Source organism: Dunckerocampus dactyliophorus, chromosome 10 (assembly GCF_027744805.1).
Source record: "Dunckerocampus dactyliophorus isolate RoL2022-P2 chromosome 10, RoL_Ddac_1.1, whole genome shotgun sequence".
Classification (NCBI taxonomy): domain Eukaryota; kingdom Metazoa; phylum Chordata; class Actinopteri; order Syngnathiformes; family Syngnathidae; genus Dunckerocampus; species Dunckerocampus dactyliophorus.
Window position 1 is genome coordinate 22,657,509 of NC_072828.1, and position 12,999 is coordinate 22,670,507.

Consider the following 12,999-nt stretch of genomic DNA (forward strand, 5'->3'; position numbering starts at 1 on the left):
ATGACTACTACTTACATTATTTGCACATTGTGCTCCCATGTCGCATACCTTCTCTTTCCAGTCCTACAGTCGTCATCACACTTTTCCTGCATGCCGATACTGGTACCACTCACCGAGATGGATGTGTCATCACTGTATTTTACAGCCATACTTGTCTTTTTCATCTGATTAAGATGGCTTTGAAAGAAGAAACAGCTGAATTGTTCCAGGAGCATCCATCTTTATTCATGTTAACAACACCCTTATTTTGAAACAATGTTCATTTTCCATTCTTACATTGACTATGCAGTCCAAACACATTACTGCATCAGAGAGCCGCAGTTTGTCTTCACAGAGACACACTATAGCTTGACATAATGGCTTCTACAGGTTTGCTCACTGTTTTTTCCCCCATATGGCTGAGCTAATTTGGAAAGAAAACCACAAACTCGTGGAGCAGACAGTCTCTTTGGCACGCAGCGTTGCTTTACAGCCAGCACATATGTTAAAAAAAGGAAGGAGGCCTTCGATGACTTCATGTCTACAATTTGGATGGATTATCCAACTTTGACAGAGGCTATTGTTGTCGTTATTCTTGTAGAAATGTGTATGGATACGCTGGGTTTGATTGTAACTTTCTTATGAAGCCTTTCTCTTATTAATTAACCGAGACATCGAACTGATCGTGACTCTTAGGTCGCTGATTTAGCTGCTCTATACGTATGGAATCACAGGAGTGCCAAAATTGAAAGGGAATACGTGTGGAAATACAAAGAGAATCGATAATAAAAAAAATACACAAATGTAGTCATATTCTTTTTCCATTTTGTCATTGTTTTTTTTCTGTATTGTCTTTGTTTTTTCCAATTTGCCGTTGTTTTTCCTGTTTTGCATTTGTCTTTTTTGTATTTGTCCATTACTAAATGAAAAAACACAAATGGAAAAGACAAAGGCGAAACAGGAAAAGCGACGCCAAAATGGAAAAAACAAAGACAATCCAGACAATCATTCTTTTGTCTTTGTCGTTAGGCTGCTAAATGCAATGACAAAAAGCAAGCGGAAAAAAAAGTATCCCTGCGTAAGCTCACCTGAAGTAACATTCGACCCATTTGAAAAACAATAGTAAAATAAAGCACACACGCTGATGGTCGAGCCTTTTTATGCACACAAGCAAGCAAAATACAGCAACCACCCAAGATTATCATAACAAGTGCTTTCTACTCAAGAGGAAAGAAAAAACAGGCCAGGCATATACAGTAGAAGGTTTCGACCAATCAGGCACAATAGCTGCTTATAACAGGGCACATAAAAGTGAACCCACAACCAGCCCTGACAGATACAGAGTACCTGTACAGTGACACATTGCATTGACGAAACGTTGCATAATAGTACACAGAATGAGGAAATCCTCTTCAGCTTAGGTGTTTGAGACAAACATGCACAGATTTGCACTCATGAGCGTAATACATGTGTTTCACTCGTCAATACATTAAGAAATAGCATATAAACAATGTTATACTTTATACACACAACGGGGATAGCCTCAATTCATCAATTGTGCGACCCAAACATAGTCCAATGTCATCTGCGACATTATTTAGACTGTCGATCGCAGGGATCTAAAAGAAGAAGAATGGAGAACATAGAGGTTTGTGATCCTGAGATCCCCAAAGGTGAGAAAATGATTGTTGCACTAGCAAGTATGTACTGTGTTTCTCGATGAACCGTACTCAATTTTTACAATTATGTTGCCGTTTCATGTGGTAGAACGTGTGTATCTGTGTACTCGGCATTTTAGATTCACAGTGTGACAAGGCATTGTTTGATTGGCAACGGTCAACTTCTTGTAATGGGCGTTGACCCAGTGTGCTATTTGTGCAGTATAAGGGGGACCGACTCAACGAAAATGTTGCTTAGCTCTTTGAAGCCAGAGAGCGTCTTTTAGCAAGGGAAGCGTCCTGATGGCTAGCTCTCAAACAGGGCATGCTCAGTAGTCTTCTTACAAAAACGTCACATCTTCTTGTGATTGCACCCACCGCCAGTGGGCGTCATACTCCAGATGCATCTTACTATTTAGTTTGCAAGTATCCAAGTCAACATTTACGTTTTTGTAAGGTTTACGTTTCGGGCTCTGGTTGACTTTTCCAGTGAGGCCAGGCCTAGTTTGTAGGGTTGTCTTCTCCAGGGTCCCGTTAGTCTTAATGATCTGGGTCTGAGTATTGTTCCTAAGGACCAGGCTAGTCTCTGCCACCTTAGAGCAAACTAAAGAATCCTGCTTCGCTTTAGGCTGAGCTTCAGGAATGCGGCCAGGAACCGATCCCTTTCCAGTTCCAGTCCCGATGATCCCATTCCCATTGACATCACCGACAACAATGGCCCCATTTCCAGTTTTCTCAGTTGATCTCGACCGAATGGTGATTACAACTCCATTCTCAACCCCAGCGCTAACCCCGGGTTTCTCCCCTGTCACAGTAGCAGAAGCGATGGCTGCAGGGCCTCCCGCTGTCCGCCCTACCGCAGTAGCCTCGGAGACCTGCGGTGTGGAAGAGCAGAGGACAGATTCTGAGCTTGAAGGGCAGTACTCGTCCATATCATCTGCCAGGGTGTCCAGGTAACTGCCGATGGAAATGTTGTCCAGCTTGTCGTTGGGGTCGTGAAGGCTACTCCAGGAACCTCTCCAGGAGGTGTCGGGGCCCTCCCCCAGGCTGTACTGGCTGCTAGTCAGGCTGCTGCAGCGGCTTGTTAGCGTGCTGCGCTCCTCCAGCAACCATTTCACTGCCTCGATGCCCTCGTTGACCGCCAGCAGCTGCTGAAGGATCTTAACGTCCACTGAGCGCAAGTGTGCCTGTGGAAACATGACAAGTAGATGCAAATCTTAAATAGTCTCTTGTCCGCAGCCGCCAGGAAAATAAACAGGCCAAAACATTTATTTGCACCCTGCATCTTCTAAACGCTGGCTAAAAACTGTTCATGCAAAGAAAATGGGCTGCGTGGGTCAAGTCGAACGTGCTTTTTTCCGCAACTCATTCAGCCTAGGTCGGTAATAATTTATAAATACATGAAAATGACTCTGAAACAACACGCAGCAAAAGACAAACAAATGAATATAGAAATAAAAGTGAGGCGTTTCCTCCTTCTCATGCGATATATTACACACGGACGGTGAACTGTGATTAGTCCATGCAGTGCCACCGCGGTGTGTGTGGGAGTGTGTGTCCTGGCACGCTGGCATGAGAGGTGTGCGTTAGGTTTGAGGTTTTGAGGCTGGAAGAGATTGAAGGCATAATGAGAGTGGCAGTAAAAGTTCTTCGGGCCTTGTCAGCGCTGAGGTGGCACATTGCTAACAAAGCTTCGTGCCCCTCACTTCTCGGCCACTCAGCTGAGCTTAGACTGTTAATTCATCGCTTCGTTTCCCTCTCAGTGTTTTCATCTCACGGAAGAAGGTGGAAAATCGACACGTCAGATCCTCGCCTGTCCGCGGTTCGGCATATTCACAGATCTTTTCTCTGCTTTAAAATGTAAATAACTCACAAGTCAGTTCACTCAAGATTTTGCAGCAGGAAGATGCTCTGACAAGACGTGATGTTGTGTAACTCCACGTTTTGTGTGTACAATGCCTGCGTACTAGGGATGTCCCGGTCCCATCTTCAGGATCGGGATCGGCTGCCGATCCACTGTAGTTGTGAAGATTGGATAATATCGGCTTCAATATCGGGCCGATCCGGTTGCCGTATCACGTTCGTAACCCTGAGCCACACTCCAACATGGTAGATGCAGTGATGCGCCTCAAAGCTGGTTGCCACTCGACTCGCGCCACCCGCAAGATGAAGAAAACGCAACACCGACATGTCGACTTGTCTGCGGTGAGGTTAGTTTCACGTTGGACGTCTGACGTTGGGCTCCGTAGCTACAGAGGTGGTTCCCTCTCACTGTGCCTGGACTGCTGTGTCATGGCGCACGGAGCTCGCATGCGAGGCGCTGCTCTAACCGCTCATCGTAGGGACGGCACAAACACCACTAAACATGTCAAAACGGCAACGAAAAACCTTGGAAACTCCTCTGTTACGGAGCGTGAATGGAAGCTAGCGGGGTTCGCTTAGTTTAGCTAGTGCAGCTGTGTGCGTGTGCGTGTGTGTGTGTGTGTGTGCGTGAGGCTGGATGAGCATACAGTATTTCCACCGTGTTGTGTTTTACTGCTTTCATGTAAGGCCCATTTTTACAATGCCCGCTGGCGACGTGCAGGTTCTGAGTGAAAAAAGACGAGAGGCACGTTTATTCTTGCACCCAGCGCGTATCAACCATCAATTGCCATTCTCAACACACACAACGCATACAGGCCTTCAAAATAAGAGCACTCTTTGCCACTTTTGTCTAATTGTGTAAACAAAACAAGGGTGTCATTCAAATATCTTACATTAATAACGCGAGTGGAATGACATCTGTGACTGCCGCTTGCTCTGTTGGAGATATTGTAGCAACATGTGCTGAGGCTGACATCCCATTAGGAAAAGTTAGCTAAGCTACATCCGTTTCTCGCAATGACTGGACGAAATGGGCCAATAAATGTAAGGATTTTTGCATTTTATTCACTAAGCCAAATATCACACACTCTATGCTGGTAAAATAAGTGGAACAGGTAAGAAACTGAATTCTAAAAAATTCAAACAGCATTTGGGAAAATATAAAACGGATTTCATAGGACCCTAAGAGAGTGTGTTAAAAAAGTCTTATGTTCTAAATCACACCACAAATTGATCTATGACCACGTCAAATGATTAGGCCTACCCTAAAAGGAATTTGCACGCCCATTTTTATCCACGTTTATCTTTTATTGGATGGACTTTTATTGGATCTTTTATTGGATTAGGGACCTGATCACAGGGGTTTGTCACAAAAGCCAAACAATATTGTTGGTCAGGCTGTGGAATACAAAATGGGAATTCAGCAATACTTTGGTTGCATTATTTTTAATGCTTTGAAGAGCTATTTTCATAACCATATTCAGTTCCACAAGTTCACGTTTGCAGCAAAACCAAATTATTATAAAAAAAAAAAATAATAATTAAAAAAAGATCGGTATCGGATCGGATCGGCAAGACTATAAAAAAAATCGGAACGGATCGGAAGCCAAAAAAATGTGCATTCTTAGTAAAAAACTGCCAGCACGAGGCGGCACGGAAAAGGGAAAGACGCGTGTTCTTGTCTCACATAGAGATCGCGGGTGATCGGCAAAATTCCGTTTTCCTTTAACGTTGCGTTCCATCATGCTAGGATGCATGCTAATAGTATCTTGTATTTTATTGGCCTTCTGTTTGAAACATTTCTTCACCCCTCATTGCTTTCCTTGCCAAAACATTGATCGTTTTCCAAGCGGTGAAACATTTTCATAATGAAAAGGACCTTTCTACGAAAAGGTCAAATGACACTGAAGGGTGATGAGAGCTGGATGATCTGGAACCTTTTTTTTTATGCCATCAGCACTGAGCCAAAAAGATGTGAGTGCTCCTGTTCTTGGATCATTCACAAGATTCTGGAAATGCAATTTGAATCTGCCCGAGTCAGGCAAGTGTTAAATATTCTGCTGAACTATCAATTCATATTCAAATCAAGCTTTGGCTAACAAGTAACAAGAAGGCAGCTGGACATCAGATGGAAATCATGGGTTTGGTATTGCTTAGTTTTTGTCAATCAGTGGCGTCCAAAGTGCGGCCCCGGGGCCATTTGTGGCCCGCGGCAGTTTTTTGTTACTGGCCCTCGGCACATTCTAAAAAAAAAACAGTAAAAATGGAAAAAAGGGCAGCAATTACACAAGAATAAAGACAAAAATTAAGATAGAAAAGTCATAACATTAAGAGAAAAATAGCATAAAGTTGAAAAATTCGACTATTATGAGAAAAAATGTACAAGAAGAAAGTTGAAATATTGGTAAAAATACAAAAAAAAAATTTAAAAAAGCAAAAAAGTGTAATGTAAGGAGAAAAAAATTCATACTATTGAGATGCTTTGTTATTGACAACACAGAGCAAAAATGCAGGCTTGTTTTCCTTTAAATATAAAAAAAAACGTCTTTGTGTAGCTACTTGGCTTGCTTTAGAAAATGTAAATGTGATTTTTAGTATGCAGCCCTCAGTGGAAAACGTTTGGACATCCTTGGTTTAAATGTCCCAAGGAATTAAAGCAATATGGAATTTAAAAAAGGAATTAAACTAAACTCTGCACCTTTTATAGAAAAAAACAGTAGAAACGGTACAGCAACATGCAAACGCTACGGAAATAAAATATGTCATTGCCCTGAAGCCCCCGCCCCTTTCCTCGGATATTTCTTAAAACTTTCCCCAGTTCCACTCATGGCAAAAGAACTTGTGGCTTGAACGGATTTTCAAACTTGGTCGGGTTCTCTCCTCTGGGGTTCTCCAACGAAAAGACGAGCCTGGATGATTTGATCAGATACCGTTTCTAAAAGGATACTTTTCGTATTACATCAAAAGCTCATCATTAAAGGTTGTCTTGTTGTTCAAAGATGAGCACTGCAGCTACTTCATCAGCCAGCGTCTGTCTGCAAACTGGCCCTTTACCACAGAAACGCTATGAGCAATGCAAGTGAACCCAGACAGTCAACTTGCGGTTTAAAAATCAAGCCAGGGAGCTGAGCGATGCCATAAAGCTGTGCTGAGCAAAGGAAACTGCAGGCAGCATGTGATAGTCATTATTGTTTGAATTCTAAATGACAAACCTGGTGTATAATTTGCACACTTTGACACCACAGGACAGGATAGCGCACCAAATGAAAGTATTTAAGATAATAAGTAATAACAACTTTTAGGGGAAAGGATTATCAAATGAACAAATGTGACAATGTCAGACAGCTACCTCCTAGACTGCTGAATCACGGCTAGCTGCAACACGCCGACAGGCACTCAATAGTACAGCAACGACACGGCACCCACCCCCATCTCATTGTGCACAGACCCCCTCCCACGTCCCCCAGTTTCATTTCACCTTGCCAGGCTAACTCGGCATCCTCGCCCACCACAATAGAAGGTCGACTGCCATCTCTTTATCAACCTCCGCTGCTCCATCTGCCTGCATATAACCTCTCTGGGTTTGACTCATCCCATCCTTTATCTATTTTTAATATCAACACAAGATGCTGTTCAACACACGTCAAACTAGAGGGGGATTTTTATATCATTGCTGGCAGGCATATTGATTTGAGACGTCACGTTGCACCTTCCAATGCATTAAAAAAATACAGAATTGACCACACAGTCGTAAAACGTAATGATGGAAAACCATCGATTTGGTATCATTTAGGCATCTTTGACGCTGGTTGCCGATATCCATAAAAAGACAGATGGCTGACGATAATTAATTGACAGCATAAGACAACACATTGACATTTAGCCGTGCACAGGCTAGAAGATTACAGCAAGTGACAGGAAAGACGTGGGATAAGACCCCCTGCAGGCATTTCACCTTGAGTGTGACTCCCATCAGAGCGTCTTGCAGGAAGAAACAGCCACACTCATATCCTGAATAAAGCTCTCATGCGCATGTATTGATGTACAGCAGTCATCCTACTGATTTAAGACTGATAGACTGCACGAGCATCAGTCATGTGCTTGTATTCGTATCCATTGCATAACAACAGCTCAGGGTGTACATACAGTACACTACTGTATGTACACTATGTCACTTCATCTTCACAATCAGGAGACAGCCTTTCACGGGGGTTACGTTCCTGGAACACCCGCGAAGGGTTCGCTTCCTGTTGGGGAAGTGTGCGTGTGGGCTTCCCAGCATGCTTTGCGGGTTAAAAATGAGCATAAAGTACTATTGTTTTGCATGTATCTTAGTGTATAAGCGTCTACGTCGCAGTCCATATGGTACAGTTTCTCTGTGTGTGACTTATTTTGTTATTTTTTTGTTGCACCGTGAGTGAAGTCGGCGTTTGGGTTGATAAGATCCTGTTGGTTTGTGACGTGTGAGATAAGAGTGGAAGTATAGAACAGCTCCTCAGGTGAGACATGGGTTTTATACCAAAAAACATCCTAATTATGGAGATTATGAGCACAAAATGGTGAGTTTTCCCACAAATGAAAAAACGTTTTGTGGGGAACCACTCTACAGACCAAAGGTGTCCAAAGTACGGCCCGCAGCTGTTTTTTTTATTGCCGCGCGGCACATGTTAAAATGGAATTTAACAAGAAAAAAAACAAACAAAAAAACAGAAGCAAGAATTGAAAAAACTGAAAAATGTATAAATAGAAAAATGTTGTACTTTAACAAGAAATCAAACAAAAAAAAACAGCAGCAAAATTGGAAAAAAAAATCAGAAAAATGTATTAAGAGAAAACTGTTGTAATTTGAAAAGAAAAATATGTAATTTTTACGAGAATAGCGTCATAATATTACTTGGAACAATAACGTACATTTTAGTGGCATAAAGTTGAAATATTAAAGAAGGCAAAAGAAGACACAAACAAGTTATCATTTTTGGCTAATTAGGTTGTAATGAGAGGTCAAAATATTATGGGAAGTCATAATAGAAGAAGTTGAAAAAGTTTGAAATTTTAAAACAAAACAGCAGCAATGAAAAAAGCTGTAATTTTATGAGAATTAAGTCAAAATTTCAAGAGAAAAAGTTGTAATGTTTTGTGAATAGACTTGTAATATCATTAGGAAAATTCGTTCATCGTTTTAGTAGCATAGAGTTGAAATATTAAAGAAAAATAAGTTATTTTTTAAAAGTTGTAATATTATGAGAAACAAAAAACAACATAAAGTTGTCATTTTTGGAAACTTAGGTTGGGGAAAAAGTTACAAAAGTTCTTATTTCTTATTTAAGAAGACAGTTTAAATATTTGGGGAAAAAAAGACAGCAAAAATAGGGAAAAAAGAGGTTTTTCACCTATACCGCAAAGATGAGATGCAGTTTTTTTTCCAAATATAAATAACTTCTTAGCAGATTATGCCCATACAAAGACTAACAATGCAGACCGGACCGGACCCCGATCATCAGTTAACACATAATGCAAAAGAAAAGAGGAAAAAAAACGTTGATCTGAAAGGCTTGTCTGTGTTTATGCTTCTTAAAGGGTCCATTTCCAGATTGCGGCAGAAATTCAACATCGCAGAAAAGTGAGAAAATCACACACACTTACAACTCATTACTGTATGTATGTTAACACGGACGCACCTATTTCATTTAGTCACAAATAGACACCACTTGTGAAAAATATAAATAAAAATGGAGACGTCATGATCTCGCAAATCTAGCAAATCCACACTGGTGGTCCCCGGGAAGAAAAATGTTTGGGAAAGAGCCTTAGTGTTTATCTTTGCAGGCAGGGTGCTGATAAAGTACAATGTTTAATGTTCAGATGTCCTCTGCTACACTTCACAGTGAAGCATTCCCACTGATGAATGAAACACACACACACACACACACACACACACACACACACACACACACACAGTGGGGCTTGATGGTGGAAGTTTCACACCTTTGCAAATAAAAAGTGTCTCTGAACCATTTTACAGCAGGCGTGCTTCATTTGCACCAGTGCCACTTTGCCACGAGGGGTACGACTGGCGTCAAGGACAACGGCCGGCCCATATAGCAGAGTAAGTATTACGACTAGTTTACACTTGCATGCATTTTGTCCCCGCAAATTGGTCGTGAACAGGTGTGATGGATGTGTTCATTCTGCCAGTGTGCAAAGACAATTTGGAAATGTTGAAAATATGTGGCGCGCATAATTTCTGTGAACTAGTTGTGAACGCACTGCAGCCTATGCCAAAACAGAGCGGGAGGTCGGCGTATCAAAGCGTGTCTCGTTGACATGAATGGGTTAACTTTTCTCCCACCTTTTGGAGCAAATTGGGGGGTGATTTCAAGTCATTTCTGTCGCCTCTTGGATCTTCCTTGTGAATTTCTGTTAGTCACTAATCATAATGCCCAAAGCAATTGCCTCTCCCACACTGTCAGTGCCTTCTTTTTTCCACTTTATGCCTCCTTCCTGCTCTTTCTGCATTCTTTTTCTGCAGGTGTGAGAAAATATAGACTTATCTTTCTGCAATGAGAGCTTCTTCTCTGGAGTTCAACATCTTGTAGGTCCCTTGCAAACAGAGAATTTAATGAAGTTGGGGGTGATGCCTGCTGTGGCGTGGTGTCATGCGGGAATAAATGATGCCACGACTACTTCACGATGCAGGAAGCAGTGGTGATAATGCATACCCATGTGCGCCAAATGCTCAAACAGTTCACAAACAGTGCGTAAACGAGTCTTCAACCTTTTCCGGCGTGCCATCCAAACGTCACGCAATGCCACGGTGAATTGCGGGACGATGCAGAGGCAAAATGAGTTCAGGTGTAAACACCGCTTTATAGAATTATTATGCTGGCAGTGGCCCCCAGGCAGGACTTTGGACACCACAGCAATACATAATCTTAATTAGGCATTACTCTTGTTATTACCTTTACCTTTATGTTTTGTGTTCTTACAGTATATATGCAATCAGACAATTCAAATAAGATGAAGTCATGAAACAGGCTGCACAACCTTCTGAGCCTTAGTCATTGTGATGGGAAGCAAATGTACTACAGTAGTACTATAAGATAGATCATGACCCTTCATACACTAGCTCACTTTCCACTGGAATGTGACATGCAGCATGTGGCCAACATGATATCATTCTCAGTCTTTTACCAAATGTTATACTGGACAATTCCTGGAAATCTGCTACTATAAATATATGAAATGTAATGTCTCTGCTCATCTTTTCAGAAAAGGGTGTACCGTCAAAGGACGTTGTACCGCTGACACCTCACCTTGGAAGGTTCCCTTTGGATGTGGAAAAGGTACACATCCTGTAGTTTCACCGGAGTCCAAGTCCAACGATTAGCCTTACAGTATGTTACCTCAATTTAGACTTGACCTAATGGACTCAGCATACCGCTATTTCTGTTTATGTACAGTATCTATAGTTTAACACATGCAATAGACCAAAACATTGAACACTGAACCATGAAGATGGTGTTTTTTAGCCCAGTGTACTAACGTCAAATAGCTTGTGTCACAGCACTGACTTATGCTACGTACAGCAGGGGTATCCAAAGTGCAGGTCAGCACCACTTGTGGCCTGTGGTGTGTTTTTAATTGGCCCACGGCACATTGTAGAAATGAAATATTTCAAATAAACCCACAAATAGAGAAAAATTGAGCAAAAAAATAATGTAAAGCAAAAAGTTGACACTAATAACTAATAATAAATAAAGCTGTCTTTAAATATGTACAGTATAACCGTTTTTTTTTTTTAGCCTTTTTACAAAATAATATATATAGATATTAAAAAATGTAGAAACCTGCCCCCACAATCCTTTGCTTTTCCATATGTGAACCTTGGTGTAAAAAGTTTGGACCTGATGTACTGTACAGGGATGTGGAATGATGCAATGACACAATACCAAAACACTTCATTAACTCTTAATTAAAAAAAACAACAACTATAATTTGACTTATTTCATACAGCAGCACACACACGCACACGCGCACACATACAGCCGTGTAGTGTCCATGCACTTACCATCTCTGTCTTTAATATTCTGATCTTTTCATCCAGGCTCTTCTTCCCGTTCTCCTTAGTGGTTTCGTGCCCTGCGGGGACCAGTTTGACTTCTCCCCGGGATGAGGACCCCTCTTCCCGCATCCACCTGAGCAAACCCTCGGGGGTCTTCCGGCCGATTTTCGCCTCTATGTCTCTCAGGTCCGGGGTGTTCTCGCAAGAAGCGCCTTCCTCCATCATGGTCATGGATTGACAATAACTGTTTGAGACAGATTTTCTCCTGTTTTCTCAGAAATGGTTGAGAGAGTGACTTCCTAAAGCAGTGATGTGTGCCATCACATGGCAGCCCAGCGAAGGCTGACTGCGCCAGCCCAGAAAAAACAAACAGTCAGCATCCAGCACAACAACGCAGCACAATATAACGGAACTAGATCCTCGTGTTGCGTTTTGACTTATTAAGTGAATGCATTTCCGGTGTGTAGTCCAGTGCGTCTCCAGGATCCGCGTGAGACCGCAGCAGGCCGAGGTGCGCCCGGCTGCCAGCCCCCAACCAGCGCCTACAATGCGTACATTCCACCTGCATGACAGCTGCCGCAGCAGAGAAGTAGAATAGCCCAGACTGTCAATGGAACACATGACATCATGTAGCTTCCGGTACAGCATTTCAAAGTCAAACGTCGAAAGAACAGCATGTATACGGACTACCAAAATAAACACCCACAATCTACAAAGGGGAACAGGTTTGACATTATTTACAAACGATGTTAACACATAAGTACATATAGCAAGGATAGCGTAGTAGTGAATCACAATGATTGAATTGAATGTCCTTCAATGCTGAAAGTGATGACAACTCACAAGAAAAGCAGACAAGGAAGATAAACTAGATTTGATGTCAACAGCGGATTAAGCCTCGTAAGGATGTAGATGATATTTCTGTGAGAGACTAATCCATCTTCTGTACCGCTTGTCCTCACTAACTAACTAAACTGTGAAACAAAATGTCAGTCACACTTGTATCCACCTATTTTCCGTCCCTTAATATCCTACATTTCTACATAAAGTGCATAAACGCTATCGCAGGGGTTACCGTCCGAGACTGCCGCGAATGGCGAAAAAATGAAAATAATGGATGCCGTAAAAAGCTGTATGCTTTAAGTTGCGAGTGCTAGCACTTTGATAAAGAAGGTGAGAAACACTATTGGATTCAGTGTCGCCAGGATGTACGGAAAGTCCGCATCATCAATACATCATTTATGATTATTTCCCATCGCTTTCTGCGTGTAAAACTATAATTATTCCATTTTTTTCTAAATATTTTTGGGTGTCTGGAAGAAATTAATTGGATATACATCATTTCCTATGGGGTAAATTACCCTTTGGAACAAATTAATAACGAAAACCACCATACCAGGTATCACTGTATTTGTAATCCATTACAGAGGTGTATAC

General features: G+C 41.8%; 1 protein-coding gene across 1 annotated transcript; it reads right to left on the reverse strand.

Moving 5' to 3' along the window:
- Positions 1-200: 200 nt before the first annotated feature.
- lurap1 (leucine rich adaptor protein 1) lies at positions 201-12,116 on the reverse strand. The gene is made up of 2 exons (XM_054788638.1): positions 11,569-12,116; positions 201-2,824 (listed from the first exon to the last, which is right to left on the reverse strand). The coding sequence occupies exons 1-2, from the start codon at positions 11,791-11,793 to the stop codon at positions 1,979-1,981; spliced, it is 1,071 nt and encodes a 356-aa protein (XP_054644613.1). The 5' UTR covers positions 11,794-12,116; the 3' UTR covers positions 201-1,978.
- Positions 12,117-12,999: the final 883 nt, after the last annotated feature.

Coding starts and splice junctions, on each gene's coding strand:
- lurap1 (XM_054788638.1), bottom strand. CDS start 11,793: ATGACCATGATGGAGGAAGGCGCTTCTTGCGAGAACACCCCGGACCTG. Junction 2,825..11,568: donor GAATATTAAAGACAGAGATG/GTAAGTGCATGG, acceptor ATGTTTCCACAG/GCACACTTGCGCTCAGTGGA.